We start from the raw sequence: 19,716 nt of genomic DNA, 5'->3' as shown, positions 1-19,716 counted from the left end.
ATCCCACTCCTAGGGATATACCCAAAGGAATTCAACACAGGTTACTCCAGAGGCACCTGCACACCCATGTTTATTGCAGTGCTATTCACAATAGCCAAGTTATGGAAACAACCAAGATGCCCCACTATTGATGAATGGATCAAGAAAATGTGGTATTTATACAAATGGAATACTACTCAGCCATGAAGAGGAATGAAATCTTATCATTTGCAGGTAAATGGATGGAATTGGAGAACATCATCCCGAGTAAGGTTAGCCAGGCCCAGAAGACCAAAAATCATATGTTCTCCCTCATATGCGGACTTTAGATCAAGGGCAAACACAACAAGGGGATTGGACTTTGATCACATGATGAGGCGATAGCACACAACGGAGGTATGATAGGCAAGAAACCCCCCAAAAAAAACCAAGATAGCATTTGATGTCCTCAATGCAAAGGAACTAGTACAGAAACTTTAAAGCGACAGAGGCCAATGGGAGATGGGGACCAGGAACTAGAGAAAAGGTTAGCTTGGGAAGAATTAATTTAGAATGTAACACATATGTACAGGAAAGCAATGCGAGTCAACACCCTGTTTAGCTATCCTTATCTCAACTAGCAAAAACCCTTGGTCCTTCCTATTATTGCTTACACTCTCTCTTCAACAAAATTAGAGATAAGGGCAAAACAGTTTCTGCCTGGTAGCGAGGTGGTAGTGGGGGGAGAGGAATGGGGCAGGGGATTAAGGGAGGGGGTGCAGGAAGGGGGGAGAAATGACCCAAACATTGTATGCACATATGAATAAAAGAAAAAAAAAAGAAAATGTGGTACTTGTACACAATGGAATTTTACTCAGCCATGAAGAAGAATGAAATCTTATCATTTGCAGGTAAATGGATAGAACTGGAGAACATCATTCTGAGCGAGATCAACCAGGCTCAGAAGACGAAAAATCGTATGTTCTACCTCATATGCAGACTTTAGACCTACGGCAAATGCAGCAATGTGGTTGGACTTGGATCACATGACAAGGGGAGAGCACATATGGGAGATATAGGAATAGGTAGAAAACCCAAAACATGAAAGTGTTTGATGTCCCCACTCCAGAGGAGCTAATACAGAAACCTTAAAGTGACAGAGGTTAACATGAGAAGGGGATCAGGAACCAGTGTAAAGATCAGAGATGAATCAACATGGGTCGTAATACATGAGTACATGAAAGTAATGTTAGGAATCTCTGTATAGCTATCCTTAACTCAACTAGCAAAAACGCTTTGTCTTCCTTATTATGCTTTTCTTTAACAAAATTAGTGATAAGGGCAGAACAGGACCTGCCTGGAACTGAGGGGGAGAGTAGGGGAGAGAGTGAGGGAGGGGGGCAGGGTGGAAAAATGACCCAAACAATGTATGCACATGTGAATAAATGAATAAAAAAAAGAAAAAAAATATAGCTTGCACATAGCAGATGCTTAATAAAAAGGTATGAATGAATGAGGCCTCAGTCCTATTAATAGCTCTTTTAGAATCATATTATTTACCACAGTTGGAAAGGAAAAGGGGTGGAGTGAAATAGGATAGATCAGTATTTTAATGATCAGTCCATTTTCTAACAGGATATACCTGATTAATAACTCTCACATGTGGAGGAGATGCTCAGATTTTTCTTTTCCTTTTTATAGACCCTCGATCATGAGTAATGAGTTTCCTAATTGTAAACCTACTTCTTTTTTCTTTTACTGATATGTAGAAGACACACTTGAGAGGATGTAGATATAATAGAAGTCCTTCCTTACAAACCAATAAATCTTGACCAGAAATACAAGCGATTTCTCTAAAATCAGAGTCAGTCAGAAGCAGAAGTGGTACTGAAAACCAGGTCTTCTGATTCCTTGTTCAGTGAACTTTTCACTAATCTACATTTTCTATGTTCATTATTGCTGGAAGATAAGCCAGTATGTGTTCCAGTTGGTTACTAGCAACACTTCCTTTCAGAAGTGGCAGCAAACTTAAAGCTTTCAAAAGTCATTCTTAAAGTGGTTTATAAGAAATTCTAATGAGCTTTCTGATTCCATCACCTTGGTTTGTTCCCCTCTGCTCCAACATTTGAGGAAATCAGTTGTATGGTGCTTTAGAAAAGATAGCTTGATTGATGTTATACTACAGTTCAACTACAGCTCCCGCTATTAATTGCTTTATAATGGTAATTACGATTAGCTGTGTACAAGATATTTTCTTTTCTAATTGGCTATTACTGGTGAATAGCAGCTTGTTACACAACAGAAGACTGTGTTAAATAAATAACCACAATTACAATTGAGGTCTTTACTGTTTTAAAAAAAAGTCTATGTATTTGGAGAAAAACATTTGGAGGGGGGTAGGGCCTCTGTAACTATTTGGGGAGAGGAAAAGGTTCATTGTTCAGTTAAGAAAAAAACAGGAAATGGGGATAGTGTTAGAGAAACTAGGAGATGGAATACAAATTTCCTTTCTCTTACAAATAAGTGAAATTAAAAACTTCACTACATGCAGCTCCTCAGTTAACACATAAAATATCACAGATTCAAATGAATCCACTTTTTTCAAGTGCAACATGGAAATAAAAGAACTCTCCTATTTTAACTGTGGTAAGATGGGAATGTTGAGCCCTGCCACTACCCTGAAATGTCTCCATGCATAAAGCCAAGGATTCTTCTTCATTTGTCCCCAAACAGTACCCAACACATAGCTGGCTCACTGTTACCACTCAAACAACAGCAAGTGGCTTTACAGCATGGCACTGTACCCAAGAATGAAATCAAAAGGTATATGTGACAGTCCCTGGCTTTAGAGGGTTGACATATATAATCAGGGACTTATGTTGATTAGAGTTAGACTTGTACAACTCTAATGTTTTTTGATTAGTCTGTAATCACTTTAAAGTTATGTTTAGGGGTTGGGAGTGGAAACCAGGGGCAAAGTGTTTGCCTAGCATACAAGAGACCCTGGGTTTAATCCCTTGCATTGCAAAACAACAAGAACAGCTAATACAGAGAGTTATATTAAGACTTTTGTTGTAGCAGCACTAGTAGTAACTGTGATATTGGACAAAAGGTACTTTCCTTTCATTAAAACAGGCAGGAAGAGAGCAAACTTTTCAAACATTAATGAAGATTTTTTCTTTAAGAAAAGGCTGGGTTAAGGGAAAGGGTATGATAAGAGTATGGGAAAGGGGTGTAACTGCACTGAAAGAGATCAGTCTGCTGCAACAGGATAGCATTTTAAAAGAAATTTCTTCCTTACATCTTTTTTCTCATGTAAGTAAGTGGTCAGTCTTAGGCACCACCCTGCACCTGGCAAGTTTTGTCCCTGCAGTAAGAGAAGGACAGGAAGGACACATTGCATATATTGTCAACAAGGGATGAAAGAGACATAGTTTTACTTTTGACAGGACATGAATTAAGGATGTAAGAACCTATTAAGCTCTTGACCTAATGAGGGTCCCTACTTCATTTGTAATAATAACGAGGTCATTTGATATGCTCAAGGTCACATAGCTTTTTTTTTTTTTTTTTTGGTGGTATTTTGGAAGTGTGGTTTGAACTCTGGGGACTCTAGCTTGAAAGGCAGGTGCTCTATCACTTGAATCACACACCCCAAACCTTTTTAACTTCAGTTGTTTTTTAGATAGGGTTCTGTACTTTTCCCAGGGCTGGCCTTTTATAGGCATGTGCTACCATGCCTGGTTTGTTCTTAGAGATAGGGTCTCTCTAACTTTTTCCTGGGTTGGCCTCAAACCATGATCCCACTATTTCTGCTTCTCAAAGACCTTTGATTACAGATGTGAGCCACTATGCCCAGTCAGTCACATGGCTTTTAAAAGACAGCTCCTTTTGATTCCAATTTTTCCAATTCCAAAGCTTATGCTTACAGCCACTATTACCTCTTCATCAGTGGTATTTTTTAATCCCTATATTTTCACTCAAGGTTTACACCTTATTAACTGCCCAATAATATTGCAACATTTTTCTGATGAAATTAAGGCTCAGAGAGGTTAACAGGATTTTCCCAAGTTCACTCTACTACAAAGCAGAAAATTCGGTATCAGAATCCACCTTTTCTGCTAGGCATGGTGGCACACACTTGTGATCCCACCACTCAGGAGGCTGAGGCAGGAAGATGGTGAGTTGTAGGCCAGCCTGGGCTACATGGTAAGAACCTTACTCAACAACAACAAAGGAATCCAGGTGTTCTAACTCCTATTCCAGGTTTTTCGTGCATGTTTATTATTCAATATGTTTATTTAAAACATGCTACATGTGAAGAATGCCCAACTATTCCACAACACGTTACTTAAAATATTCTACCACTTGTCAATTGCTGTTTTTGCCTATCCCTACTAAAGAAAAGAGGGTTTAAGTACTGTTTAGCTCTAGAAGATTTTGTCTTGGTTCCCAGGGTTAAACATAGCACCTAACTCCAGGTGGCTACCTTGCAAACAAACACCACTTGTCACAAAGAAGTTTGGTGGAGATGAAAAGAGAGTCAGAACATGGATCAGTCAAATCCATCACCATGTCTGAAAAATGCTACCCTGCTCACCTTTGGGGCAAGTAGGAGAGTAGAACACACTTGTTTCAGAAAGAGGTGGCAAGTCTGTACGTGCCATTAGTGAAATGCCAACTCATTCAAAATCTGATGTGTTTATCAAATAAATCACAGCAACACTGAACCCTAATTCTATGACAACATTCTCCAATAACAAGGGAAACACTTAAGAATCCAGTTGTTGAACATGGTGGGTAATGTACACTGTCTGGTTCTATGTACCCATGATTTATATTTGAAGTATGATTTCTATTATGTGATTCTGATAAACATCATCACCATAGTTTTCAAGATGGAAGTATATGGGTGTGTGTTACAAAAACATGATTTTTTTTGCATGAATAGGACTATGTCAACACAGTGAGACGAGTATGTAAACTCAGTGTCTGACACTGACAGTAGCTACCAAATCTCTCAACAGAAACTTAGTCTTGAAGTAGAAAAGACAAATCAAAATCATCTGTATCACCTCTGATATAGATGCCAAAGATGAAATAATAGTCACAATTGTGAAGACCAGTCTACTACAACTCAGCGAACCCTTTTAGTATCCCAGCAAGACAGATATGATATTACTCTTATCATAGAAGAGAAACGGAGGCTCACAGTTTAGCTGGCCTGTGGCTGGTAAGTAAACAGGATTTCATCCTAAATTGACCTGACTCCAAAATCTTTTCTTTGTGTCACACTGCCTTGCTTCAGTAATATTAGCTTTAGAACAAATTTGGGTTTAAGGAAGTGAGACATAACCTGGTAGAATTTTGGTTATTATGACAAATCATTTTAATAGTGCATAGGACAAAAGTCCTCTTTCAATTACTGAGAGACCTTGTGTAAGCAAGCCACTCTTGGCATCAGTTTCCTTACTTTATAAATAAAATGGAGTAAGTGTCTATTGCAAGGGGTGATGTGAGGATGAAACTAAAGACATGCAAACCCATTTGAAACTGTACCTGGTATAGGTAGTATTCAACAAATGTTAGCTATCATCAGCATAATCATTATTATAATATCCCCTTTTATAAGAGCTCCTCTCTGAACATCCTGTAAGTTTTGGTCTTGTGTATTTGTTATGGGAAAATAGAAGAATTTTCTGTAGAAGTCTCTTTCAAACCTTATACCAAACAAGACCTACAAAACTTGACTTCTATCATTCTTTTTCTTCCATGACATCTTTTGGCCTATACCTTGCAAGACCATCTTGATAACTCAGTTTCAGTGAATGTGTGTGGGTGGGAAACTGGGTGGGAAGAAGGCAGCACTGTGTAGGTATGGGAAAGAAAATAGGAGGTGATACAAAGGACCTCCAGAGCACATACTTGCAATACTAGTACATTGCACCAACAGATACCCAGACAGCCCCCAAATTCCAGGAGAGCATTGGCAGCAAAAGCAGTTACCACCAACACATTCCTAAGCTTCCCTGGGTTACAACACAATTTAGATTGGTTCTTAAGTGAAGGCAGTATCAGAGAGTAGGCAGCTTTATAGCTCAATTAAGCATATCTTTATAATGAAAGCAACTAATACTTATTGAGGTCCAATTTTATAATAGGAAACATGCCTTGCTTTCATAAACATAATTCAATGAAATGATCACAATTCTGCAAGGCAGGTATTGTATGTGTATTTTCACTAATGTGGCAGCACATACAATAAACCTATGTTAAACACCTATTAAAATGCCAGAAGTAAAATTTAAATATAGTTTTTCCAAAACAGGATCTAGTCATCTTTCAACTGTTGTGCCAAATATGTAGGACTGGACTTAGTGCTGTCTATAGAAATAGGATGACAGCCTGTAGAAAACTGGATAACAGCCATATAGATGATGGAAAACAGATTTCAAGGATCATATGGTAGTTCATTGTTTATGGGTTCCAAGTTATAAATGCCAGACATAAGTATTCTTAAAAAATATATAATCCTTATCTAAACAACATTAAAACTTCACTTAAAAAAAAAGAGACTGAAAACTATGCTAAAATGCTGACAATGATTACTTCTGACGGACTATCATCTTTCTGCTATTTTTCATTTCTAGTTGGTATGCATACTTTTCATAAGCACAAGACATTTACTCAGTTTTTTGTTTGGTTTCAGTTCCTTTACTTAAAATAGCTGCCATTCTAATACTTTGCCATTCTAAATACTTTGGATAAATTTTAAACAGATTCTAGGCATTAAACTGTTATAGAATTTTATACCTGCAGCTCTGATAAACAGCGTGTTATAAAAAGTAAAATAAGACAACTTCAGTAAGTTCACAGACCAGTACAGGAGATAATGTTGCCACAAATAGCTATAGTGTTATATGCGAAGTACATCATGAAGACACAGGAAGGGAAGCAGGAAGACTGAAGATGAGACTGGAAAAGTAGATTAAATGCCACACAGAGAATTTGGGACCTAGTTGTACATGTAGCAGAGTTATAAGTAGAGATCCATGAATACATCTGTTTTAGAATGTATATTAAAAGAGGTAAAATTATGAGCCAGAGAGATCAACAGGAAGATATTACAATTTTCCAAGGAAGACTGCTGTTCTGGTCAAACATATATTAAACACTGATGATGTGATAGGAATAGACCCAGGGAGACATAAACAAAAATGACAAGGTTTTTGGTTCTCAAAAGCACAGTCTAAGGGTTGAGAGACACAGATAGGCAATTCATTAGTGACAGTGAGGGTCAGAAACTGAATTAAAACAATGGTTACAGAGAGGAAGAGAAGGAGCAGATTCAAACGATATTTCAGCACAGAAAAAATAAGTTTTGGTAACTGATCAAATTCAGGACCTGAGGACAAAACAGGAATCCAAGATGCTCGTAGGTCTCTAGCTTAGACTTAATATTTATTGAAATAGGAAATATAAGAGTGAGAAGTTCCTATCACCTTGTATTCTCCCCCTTGTATTCCAGAGACATCAAAATGAGATAAGGTCTCCATAGGACAAACAATACAATCAGAGCACTGTCATAATCATCATCTACTGAGCATTCATTTGGAGGGAAAAAACCATTGATTTTCTAAGAATGCACATTGTACAGGTTAACAATGTCAGAAGAAATCACCCCAGTCAGGAAATCCTCCTAAAAGTATTATCAAATCATCTTTCCACTGCTGTGCCAATTATACAAGACTGGACTTATTGTCTGTCTAAACTACAGATGTGTTACCGTACTGACTTCTAACTAAAAATAGCACAAGAATAAGTATCAGTCGGTCTCACATGCCCAAATATGAGAGATGCTGAATCTATTTATTACCTATTCTTACTTTTAGGAATCAATATGAAATCCTAGCTTCTGCTGAAATGTATGGAAAGTAGTGTTGTTCAAGACTTGGCCTGAGATCCAATCAATTCAGGGACCTTCCTGGAAGAGGGATGGCACGGTAGGAAGTCTGGCAAAACAATGGTCTCAGTGAAGGTGCTGTACTTCCCTGAACACCATCCAGTGACTCCTTCTAGCAGAGATTTTGTAGAACTGAAAGGATTTCTATTAAAGGACTCCTCAGGCCCCTTTGTACCAGGATACTAAACACACAGATTGACATTTTAATTAGAGCTACAAGGAAACCTCTTTAAAGAAACAGTTTTCAAGAAATTAAAAAGGTGCATGATTTTACAGAGAAAGAAATATTTAATGACCTAAGTGGCTGCCTAACAAAAACTATTATACTTCTAATATAATTATTTCCACCTAAAATATGTATCACACTTTGCTAGCTTTGAAAGGAATTTTGGTAAATTTTAATGCATAGGTTACCATTAAGGGAATTTTTAAATGATGACTTCACCTTATAAAAATGACATAAAGATCAACCATTAAGTTCTTCCATTGACTGCTATATCTCAATAGGAATATTGGGCAGTTCTGAACCAGGGTGAGGCATTCTTTTATGTTACAGACACTGCAAGTTCACCACTGCTCGGTACTTTTATTGAAAACAATAAAATTGACACAGATGCCAAAAATGTGCATTTACTAATGAATGAAATAACACTCACCATTTATTAAAGACTAGGCTACTATACCTATCATCTCACCAAATCATTTCAGCATCCCAGCAAGACAGATATGACATTACTTTGATTACAGAAGAAAAATTAGGCTCACCTAATTTGGTCCAATAGTCATTTAAACATTGGCCCTGAATAAATGACTTCCTGATAATTGGTGAAGATACATAGAAAAGGGCACTCAGATATTACTAGTAAGAATGTCTGCCGAATATCTTTCAAGAGAGAAATCCAGCATCTATATAAAGTTTAAACACACATAACATTTGACCCAGAAATTCCTCAAGAAAGACACCCAGGCTATATATGTATATGTATATAAAGCCACTCACTGTATCACTATTAAAAAAGTAAAGCCACACAGTATGTTTGTTAATAGGGTAATGGTTAAAGTATAGAACTTCAATATCATGAAATATGATGAGTGCAGTCCTTAACAAATAAAACAAAAAATGTACTGATACATCAAAGAGTGTCTATGAAAGATCAAGAGAAAGAAGTTTCAGGTCTATGAGCGAGCCAGAATTGTCTCTTTTTGTTAAAAAAATAAAAATCACACAGATATGTGGTCATACGGAACTAAGTCATAAATATACAAACCAAACTGTTACTACTTATAACTTTGAAGGAGACTGTGTGGTGGAGGAACTTTAATTTTTGTACATTACACACTTCTGAATGAAATGTTTATAGTGAAAACATTTTTAATTTTTAGATTACTAGTGCTTTTCAAATGTTCCATACTTCTGAAAAGCATATCCAATTTTCTTTTTTATGAATAAATCTGTAAGATAAATTCACCAAAGATTCTATCTTTAGCTTTTAAAATGGTAGCCCTCTGGAGCTCTGAGAATCCGGAGCATTTTAATAGTCGGCTATCATCAGATAAGAGCTGAACTATGGCTAATCCAAGGATACATTGTTTAAGGAATAGGTATAACTCAATATTCAACTCAGAAGCCTACCAGAGATTTCTTTGGTAGTGGTACTGAAATAATTTCAGAGCTAGGGAGACCCACTCATGGAAGGTGAGAAGAAACTTCGCTACATTATGTGCTGCTGACATAAACACTTTGGACCGAATGTCCGTTTAGGTGTGAAGGCAAAAGCAAAAGCAGGAAAAAAAAAGCTTTAACAGAAGTCTGAGAATAAAATTTAAGACCCAGATCATATCCAGCAGAGAACGAGAACTTGTCCGTTCTAAATTACACACCAAGGCAAAAAGAGGGGTGGGGTTGGGGAGGACTAAAAATAAAAGGAATCCCACAGACAATCCACCTGCGGCTTTCGAAAGTTTGACTTTGTTTCCTTACAGTGGATGAGGCATGAAAGTCAGGTACAGACAATGTAGCTTTGATAAATGTTCTATGAAGCCAAGATTTCAATTTATCACTTTTTTTTCTCTTTCTCTAAGAAGCCAGGATGTGAGAAGATGTCTCAGACTCCACATTCAATTCTGGAATCGACAGGGCATTCAATTGGCCTCCGGATGGTTGCGAGGCGCGCGCACCCCTTCTTTTCCCTTTACAGATTATCCAATCAGTTACTGGCTAGAATGACTGGAAATCTGCCCCAAACCAAACACTTCTAGGCCAAAACCCGCAAACCGAGACGGGACAGGGTACTGGCGAGGAAAAAAAAGAGCTGCTAATCCGTGTTATAATCCTACACGTGCGAACCTCACCTGACCGGCACCCCTCCGCGCAAGTGCAAAACTTGGAGCTCCAAACAGGAAGACCGACGCCCAGGGAGCTGTGGGGAGGTCCTTCATCCCATTTTCTCCACCCTGTCCTGACAATCTCAGTCAAGTCTCAGCCTGCAGACCCACCCCACTCCAGTGGGTCCCGTCCAGGTCCCCTCTCACCCAGGTGGCTGAAGGTTACCAGGGTCCGACTGACTGGTGGTCAGCTGCATTCGGGTCAAGAAGAAAGGAAGACAAATCACCCACACGAGAGGGGCACGTACTCACCCTCACAACCGACATCCCCGACTTTGCTGCGGATCTCACCATCATGTTCTTCCAGTCGGGCAACAACCCCCTGGGTCTTGGAAGCAGCCATTACCCGGCTCAGTAGAAAAGGGAGGCGCGCGGGGCGGGGCGGCACCAATAGGAAAGTGACTGGAGGCGAACGCCTCAACGACGGGGTGGGTCTTCACGCCCACGCCGCGCCGTCAGTTTCTGGACCAATAGAAGACCGCGAGGGTACTCTTATCCCCGCCCCTTTACCAATAGCACCACGCCCCCTTCCGGCACCGAGATCTTAAGAACTACAATTCCCAGCCTGCTCTGTGGGCTCTGGGAAGGGAGGGCTGGACGAGGCGCTGACGGGCGGGGGTGCGCCCGAGAGTGCCCCGGCGTGTTCGCTTAGTTCAGTGAATCAGAACAATGACTGCGCCGCCGGGTCCCCGGGAGCGCGTCGGTGGACTGTGAGCTGTCGCCGCGAGGAGAGCGGCGAGCGGCGCAGCCTCGGTGGTGCGGTGTCAACGCCGGCTTCAGAGCCTCCAGCGCATACCTTGCCCAGCGCCCGCAGCCCGCGCGGTACCGCGGGGGCTCCGGCGCTGCAGTCGCTACTCGGGAGCTGTGCATTGTTGTGAACTGGTTGGGGGGCGCAGGGATTACAAAGCCTGAAGACCCTGGATCCCCTCTTAGCCATGTGGATACCTACGGAGCACGAGAAATACGGCGTGGGTGAGTCTTCGCGGGCGAACTTTTATTCCGCTCTGGCCAGAGCGGGTGCGCATTTCGCGTCCTTGCTCCTGCTCCCCTCTCGCTCCGCCCGACTGGAAATGCCAGATCTTGGCTTCGCGCAGTGGGTTCGGGGCTTTGCAGAGCCGGCTTCCCGCGGAGGGGTGCGTGCGGGGGGGGGTCTATCCCCGCCCCCCGACTCCCTACACGGGCTCGGCGCGCCTTGATCCGGCTCCAGGAGCGCCGGACCGCCGGCTCGCCAGCCCTCTCGGGCTGAGCTTGTGGAGTTTGGAGTGGCGACGGGGCGTGTTGTGTGTCAAGTTGGAAGAGGAAGCGAACAGGGTTCCTCTCGCTCCATCCCCTTCTTGCCCAAAGCAGCAGGGAGCCGGCTGTGGGCTGCAGCGATTTCTCAGGGTGGCAAGGGAAGACAGCAACATCCCCAAAACAGCCAGGAGACGCAGAAATCCCTCTGCCTGGGGTCAGCATTCCCGGAGTGCGGAATGTGGCACGGTCCCCCAAAGAGCCCCTCTGACAGACAGACTGCTTCCTCCCTTGCATCCCGGGTGCATGGAGTGTGTGTTGTGGGGTGGGGTGGGGGGGTTGGTGAATTTCAACATCTGTGCGGCTCCGCTCTTTGGTCTTTGGAGGGGAACCGATATTTCGGCAATGTTTTTTACTTCTGGCTGCCGCTGTCGACCAAGGGATGAACGCAGTGGTGGTCGTGGAGGCCGACTGTAAAGTGATAATAGGGAGGACAGTCAGAAAGCCTGGGTCTTCCATGCTGGGAGCCAGCTTTTAGGAAAGGACTACCCCGACTACCCTTTTCCGAGGAAAAGGAACAGGATAGCGCTCGCTGTTCTGTGCAAAGGTGAACAACAAAGGACATTAATGTTGACTGATGAATACAGGAGGCTCCCTTCCTTTCCCTCCTCCTTTTTCTGGCAGATTACAGTTCCCGTTTTTGTTGTTTGATTTCAGCTGGGTCGCCCCTTGACAGTTACTCCTTTTAGGGTTGAGACTATTAAGAAACCAGGCTCTCTGACAAGCCTGAAGCGGCCAAATGCAATTATAACCTCCCAGAAGTCTAACAGAGAGAAAGCATTATGAATTCTACTGACAATCTTTATTTCCTATAGTACCCTGTCCTGCAGACTGGCGTATTTGTTTTTATTGGGGACAGATCTCGTGATTTATATGATGTGGAGGTATCTGCTTATGTTCTAAATTCATTTTCCTGTAATTAAAAAAATCTGGAAAGCCTTTCTAGGGAGTCATAGTCATTGGGGATTTGTCTTTTTTTTCCAACTTCGCCTGGGGATAGGACTTTGGAGACCACTGGAAAGGACTGCATGATTAAACAAAGTCATTGCCATATTTTACATGAGCTTCCTTTCTGGTCTGTGACTGATTAGCAAGACAATAGTTTGTCCTGGACCCATCTTTGAGACAGGTTTCCAGCGTTCCCCATCTTCAAAGTATAAAGAGAGGCTTTGCCAAGAGCTCTACTAGAAAGTGGTAGATACTGGTTGTTTTCCTTCTCTTTACTTTCCTCTTTTTGGGGTCTAGATTGACCCCTGCTAGGGAAAAGACATCAGTCCCAGGAACCAGAGGGCATCACCTCCTCACCAGCCTTAACACTCAGTGCAGGAAACACAGACCATCCAGGCAACACTGTCCCACTTGGAGTAGATCCCAGAGGTTTCTTCTTCCAAGTGCTGAATTATACAGATTATGGATTGGGTTTATTTTCTTGATTTTTTTATATGCCAGGTCACAGCTGGTGTGCTGGTATCGATTAGTCCTTCTCTCGCCTTTCTTTATAAGCTGTGGGCAGAGGCTTAAAAACCACTCTGGGATTTCCTGGAATGGCAAACCGGATATTATTAGTGAAGTGTTTTGGGCTGCAGCAGACACCTCTGGTTTTGGGTGGTTGCGATTTGGGTGCAGTGTAGGGGAGGTAGATGATGTGGACATGTTTGGGAAAAGGAGGTTTAGTGAGAAGAACAGTGAGAGCAGAGAGGGGTCTTCGGCCCCAAATTATTGCTGTCATTCTTATTTATGCAATATCACATACACTGTATACAGGAATGTTAATTATCTTTTATTACTAAATTTTGAGCATTTGGCCTGTGGAATGCTTAGCTGTTTTTTAGAATCCATCTGTTAGGCGTGTGTGTGGTGAAAATTTTGCTAGGATACTTACGTGTGGACTTTATTTCTCACCATGGAGAGCACTGTTTGTAGCTGCTTATACTGCAAATTATTTTCTTCAAATCTTGGTTACTGTATCTGTTTCATTTAGTTTTTTTTAAAAAAAAATATTTTATGGATACAGATGTTTAGCTAATACCAGGTATAGTAGCAATTCAGTTTCCTTATTCTTTGCAGTAAGTCTTTGTAACTTAAGAGTATCAGAAGTTTCAGTGTAAATTGCCTATTTTTGCAAGATAGTTCTTATGCACCATCTTTAAGTATCAGATTCTTATGTCTTTCTAATTTATTATTAAATCTGAATAAACATCAATAAAATTACTCAAATTTTATACTCATAATACATCAGAGGTAGAAATTCAAACATAGTACATGAGTACTGTGTACTCCATTTAATAGGTGAATTTAATGTACTTCCATTTAATAGGTGAATGATCTTAAAATAATGTATACTCAGTCATGTGCCTACTGTCCTAATCAGAACACTTAGGGTTATCGGTCCTTAAGGAGATATTAGTCATTAGTCCTGAAGGATGGGAAATCTTGTCTTTAAAAAAATACATTTCTTTAAGGACTGGGGATACAGCTCAGTGGTAGAGTACTTGCCTAGCATGTGTGAGGACCTGGGTTCCATCCCCAGCACCTCAAAACAAATATGTAAGTAAGCACAATGATTAGGGGTGTTTACCTCAGGTGATTTTAATTAGCTTCTGCTCCTAGTATGGACAGTGCTGCCCACTGTGAGACTGTAAGTCATTTAATCCTTCTCAGTCCCTAACTGAGTCAAGTGCTACCTAAGCCCCTTCCCAGTACTAATTCTGTAGAGTTCTTGCAACTAAATGTGTCCTATGGTTAGAAAAGCATCTCTGTTGTGTAGAGATTGCCAGGAGAGAGACAGTTCTGTTGTGACACATCCCACTCGGTTTTAAACTAAGATCAGAAGTAAGCAAAAGCTACCTGGCATGCTGCCAGAACTGAGGTGCTGGTTGCTCACTTTCCCAGTGTGTTTGAATCTCTCTGCAGGAGGAACTCCATGGGTAGTGTTCTTGATCTCCCTCTCACAAATTTCCTCACGGTTACAATTTGCCTCTTGCGTGTCCTCATCTGTCGTGTCACCCCCATACCCCCAAAGTGGTAGGAATTGTTCACAGAGAAGGTTAAAGCCAGTGCATATAGGTTTGTGTTCATTTGTCCAGCAGGAATTTATGCATAGTGTGAGCCTGGTAAGCCTGGAGGGAGGATATGGGCAGGAAAAAACCCATGAACGTTCTAAGAAACAAAACTCAGAACAAGCCAACCTAGAGGGCATGAACATCATTTTAAATAAAGTATTAAAGTCCTAGTGTCATGGATTGTTCACAAATATTCCTGTCCTGTATTTTTCTGAAAATGGTTTTAGAACTCACCTGAGTAGGAATTTCATTCCATTTTAAAGACCCTTCTGTTTCAGGGGAACTGGTGCTTTTTTTTTTGTTGTTTAGGATCTTTCCAGTCTCTTTTCCCACAGAAAGGTTCTTTAATGGAAGCTTGTGTGGGAGAGTTAGGATGGTGTCTACCTCCTAAAAAACCTCTTGGCTTTTTTTTTTTTTTTTTTCAGTTTCATAGCTGTTTCTTAAAATGTTTCCTATTTGTGGTACAATGTTGTACTGAGATAACACATAGGGCTAAATAATGATGTTCTGCTTGGGATTGTTGGTGACATTTAGAGCCTGACACAGGATTCTGAACTTGAGTGGGAAGAAAAGAGGAATGAGTTATACTTCTGAGCACTGTTAAGGGACTATGCAGGTGATAGGATGGCAGAGTTTGGATTCTTCTATACCATTTCCTTTTGACAATCGTCTCTGCTTCCTGTCACAGAAGAATGCATGTAATACACCTACTGAGGTCTATTGCCAATTGTAGGATCACCACCCGCATTCTTTGTACCAGTTTTTATATTGCTGATCATTTTTAGAGTAACAAAGTAGACTGTAAACTTGTTTTCTTAATACACTGAACTGGTAAGCTTATTTGGCCAGAGTATGTAAGACAAGAGAATAAAGAAGTACATTTCCTCAAACCTATCTCCGTTTAAGCAATTTAAGCTTACGTAAGGAACAACTGTTGTATGTTATGGCATTTAAAAAAAAATGTGTGCTAAAACATCAGTGTATGCCTCCCAACTAAATAAAAATCACCAAAATGTGATAATACATTTTGGTGATACAGTTGCAGTAAAACTAGAATGTAGTGCCCTGCTGATTCTATTAAAAATAAACATGAGCTTTTTGGAGACTTCATGTATATTATAAATACATAATATACAATATATTTACATAGAATATTTAAAATGACATTTATGGGGCACTTGCTATATGCAAGCACAGTTCTACAAGCTTGTCTTGCATTGCCATTTAGCCCTCAGGACTCTCCCTGCAGGAAGATTGGATTATCCTTCATATTTCACAGGAAACTGAGTCATAAAGGACTTAAGTTACTTTTCTGAGGTCACACAGGAAAAACTTGGAACCCAAGAAGTCTCTTTTTTTTAAAAAACATTTTTACTAATATATGATAGTTATACAGGGTGTTTCGTTGTGACATTTTCATATATGTGTACAGCATACCCTGGTTTGGTTCATCCTCTCCATTTTTCTCTGTCTTTTTCCACTCCTCTTCTTGAAGTGACTTCCACAGGTTTCAGCGTTCCATATTCATACATGATTAGAAAGTACATCAACCATATTCTCCCTCTTTTATCCTCTTCATTTACTCTCCCCCTCACTATCACCTGCCCCTTACCATGACCTGTTTTACATTCCTGTTCTTTGTTGTTTTAGTGTCTGTTCATTGCTCAGTGGAGTTTTGCCTTGGTATTTTATCTGTAACTATATTGTACTTTAATCAGTCCACACACCTCTATTACTCTTCCTTTCTCTCCCCCCCAACCCTGTATTGTTCAACAGTTTTCAATGTGTTTTGTTGTTTCTATACAGATATGATATATTTCAGTATTATTCACTTCCTATTATTCTTTTCTTCTTTTCCTCCTCTCTTAGCCTCCGTCTAATAATTTCACTTTTGGAAACATGTTTCGTATATATACATATATGTCATATATATGTATAATGATAATGCTTGTATTTGTATTTGGATCTGTCTCTCACATATGAGAGAAAACGTGATCTTTGTCTTTCTGAACCTGGCTTGCTTCACTTAACATGATGTTCTTAAGTGGGACCCAATAGGTGCTGCTCATGCAAGTTTATGCTGTGCTCTCTCTGCCATTATGCTGCATTACCTGATGTGATAGTCATTAGATGTTTGAATTGGTAATCCCACTCCTCAAAGTTTATGTAAAAAAAATAAATAAAAAACAATGAGAGCAAGACACTATATATACAGATTTGTCCCTTTTCATGTTGTCTGGACCAATATAAATGACCACATAATATTTTTTTTGTTTTGGTTATGAATACATCAGAGTTTCATATAATGGGATATTTCATAAACCTATTTCTAATATATTCTAGGTGTCTAGTCTTAAATGACAAAATAAATCAAAGTAAATAAAGACTAGGATTGAAACTACATAAAATGTGTAGCATATAGAGAAGATGTGATTAATACACAAATGAGAGAATCATTCCTTGGTTAGAAGATTATCAGTAAATTCTCATTCATTATGTTTGGAAATATGACCAGTAGTAAGCTTTAAACATATATGTTTTTGATTATGATGAAGAGAGGTGGTGTAAAAATGAGTAAAGAGTTATTATTGCAGTAATAGGTGAGAGATAAGTACCTGAACCAGTTAGCAACATTTGGTATGATGAAATGTGGATGGAACTAGGTATGGTGGCACATGTCTGAAATTCCAGGACTGGGGAAGCTGAGGTAGGAAAGATCACAAGTTCCAGGCTAGCTTGGGCTGATATAGTGAGACCCTGTCTCAAAATAAATAAATAAATAAATAAATAAATAAATAAATAAATAAAACAGCGATCAACCAAGCAAACAAAAGAAATGCCTGGGTCTGAGAAATATTTAGGAAATGAAAGAAACCAGGCTTCATAATTAGATGTAAGATTTGGAGAAAAGAAGTTTAAGATGTCCTAGTGAGCTCAAGCTCATATCATAAATTGGGTAGCATGAACAACAGAAATTTACTTCTCACAGTGCTGGAATCCGAAAGTACAAGATCAAGATGCTAGGTGATTTACTTCTTGTTTTGCACATGGATACCTGGGCAGGGGTTAGGCTGGAGAGGTAGCAAGCTCTCTCCTGTCTCTTTTTATAAGAGCATTAATCCCATCATGAAGGTTCCTCTCTTATGACCTAATCACCACCAAAGGCCTCACCTCCAAATACCATCACATTCAGGATTAGAATTTCAGTAAGCAAATTTTGGGGGGTCAAAAACACACACTCTACAGCAGATGTTCCTGCTTTCTGTTTGGGCACCTGGGTGAATTAAAATGCCATTCTTTCAGCAAATGAGACCTTTTTTCTTTGGGAGAGCAGGTATACAGGGTAAGATTAAGCATTTGGTTGGCCACTTTGAGATACCTGTAAAACTTTGAGGTGGCAACATCTGGTGGGAAGTGGGTTTGAAGAAAGGAGAGGAGTTCTAGGCTGAAGAGCATGATGAGAAAGTCACTTGGTTTATGTGTCATGGCTGAAACAGTGGAACTGGATGAGACTATTGATTGTTTTGACTTTGATTTTGTACTCTGCCTGTCCTTTCCAAGTTTTAAAGTGACAGACTCCCCAAGTTTCCATAGAGCAGTTATCTTGAAGCATTTTATTAATATGGGTACAGAGGCCTCTAAAGTAAGAATTATTAGCTGTCTTTGTACAGCTGGTCCTAAATTAAATTTTATGTCTCTTCTTGCTTTCCACTCATATGTTGCCTGACTGAGGTATTAGTAATTTCTATTTTTGTGACAGTTTTCTCCCAAACAAATGTTTCATGCCAGATCATGCATGTTTGTGAGGTTTCCCCAAAAGGATGTTGAAAAGCAGAATGCACAAGTAGTATTTTAATAAATAAAATATATACATTCCTGAAATAGCTTGTAAGTGCATCCAAACATCCAAACAGGGGAAATGCTTAACAAATCTCCAAGAAAGAGATTTGTACATATAGGCATTGCCTCGTATGTGTGTGTGTGTGTGTGTGTGTGTGTGTGTGTGTGTGTGAAATATGTAATACCTGTTAGGAACCACAAGGTCAGATTTAGGATTCTTAAAGTTTTACTCTTGCAACCTTGAAAAATGTGATTTTAAGTAAAGAATTTCAGCTTACAATGGCCTTGAGTTTACATCCCCTAATGTAGCCTCTCATAATGGCTTACTGTTATTCACTATTAAAAGTTACATGTGACCCCACAGGTTTGTTGCCAAAATTTGGGAGGTATTTCCCCTGGGCAGGTGGAAATGGATTAAGAAAACTAATTGGTGGTACAGTATAGTGACTGTAGTTAATAATAATAATATATGCTTGAAATTTGGTGATAGAGTAGATCTTAAATATTCTTGCCAGGGGAAAAAGATAACAGTGAAAAGTGAGAGATATGTTAGTTTGATGGTGGTCATCATTTCAGTTTGTATATGTATGTCAAAAAATCAGGTTGTACACCTTAAATGTATGCACTTTTTATTTATCAGCTATACCTCAACAAAACTGGGAGGAAAGGAAAAGAAAAGTAATTGGTGGTTTCTTTCTGCTTTCCCCTTATTAAGTGGGGTGGTTTCAAAGACCTTCAGTGAATGGGGCCATTCAGGAAGACCCATTGCCCCTCACTCACCAGCTTAATGGTGGGTCAATACATTCAACTTGGAGCAGGTCCTTTTTTAATTGGGCATCTGTGGTCCTTCTCTTTCCATTCCATTTTCTTACTTTCACTGATATATGACCACTTCCAGAAACAACTGGGACAGGAAGGTAGGGTGGTAGGATGTGGAGAGCAGTCTGCCTAGGATACCACTTCATCTTCAAAAAGTGTAGTTTGTCTTCATAAGAAAAGTGATTTTTTTGGTGAGGTGTGGTGTTCATGCCTGTAATCCCAGCTACATGGGTGGTATAGGTGGGAGAATTGAGGTCCATGGTCTACCCCAGGCAAAAGTGAGGCTTTTAGTTTTAAAAAACTAAAGAAAAAAGGCTAGAAGCATGGATTAAGTGGTAGAGTATTTGCCTAACAAGTCAACCCCAGTACTGCCTCCTACCCAAAAGTGGTTTTTTTTTT

The 19,716-nt window shown here is 40.0% G+C and overlaps 2 protein-coding genes across 7 annotated transcripts in view; one reads left to right on the top strand and one right to left on the bottom strand.

Moving 5' to 3' along the window:
* The window catches only part of Znf277 (zinc finger protein 277), a 137,130-nt gene extending 126,416 nt beyond the window's left edge, over positions 1–10,714 (bottom strand). For 2 of the 3 annotated variants that reach the window (XM_020171697.2, XM_074065048.1), the window contains exon 1: positions 10,559–10,714. In XM_020171697.2, coding sequence (XP_020027286.2) covers positions 10,559–10,649 — 91 coding nt within the window. In that variant the 5' untranslated portion in view covers positions 10,650–10,714. The remainder of the gene's footprint in view (positions 1–10,558) is intronic. The other variant, XM_074065049.1, reaches the window with a different exon arrangement.
* A 192-nt stretch (positions 10,715–10,906) lies between these two features.
* Positions 10,907–19,716, top strand: part of Dock4 (dedicator of cytokinesis 4) — a 433,717-nt gene continuing 424,907 nt past the window's right edge. For 3 of the 4 annotated variants that reach the window (XM_074065044.1, XM_074065046.1, XM_074065042.1), the window contains exon 1: positions 10,908–11,278. In XM_074065044.1, the coding sequence (XP_073921145.1) occupies positions 11,242–11,278 (37 nt within the window). In that variant the 5' untranslated portion in view covers positions 10,908–11,241. Of the gene's footprint in view, positions 11,279–19,716 lie in introns of all 4 variants that reach the window. The other variant, XM_074065045.1, reaches the window with a different exon arrangement.

The sequence above is a fragment of the Castor canadensis genome, chromosome 2 (assembly GCF_047511655.1).
Source record: "Castor canadensis chromosome 2, mCasCan1.hap1v2, whole genome shotgun sequence".
NCBI lineage: Eukaryota > Metazoa > Chordata > Mammalia > Rodentia > Castoridae > Castor > Castor canadensis.
This window is presented reverse-complemented; position numbering and strand designations above follow the sequence as displayed.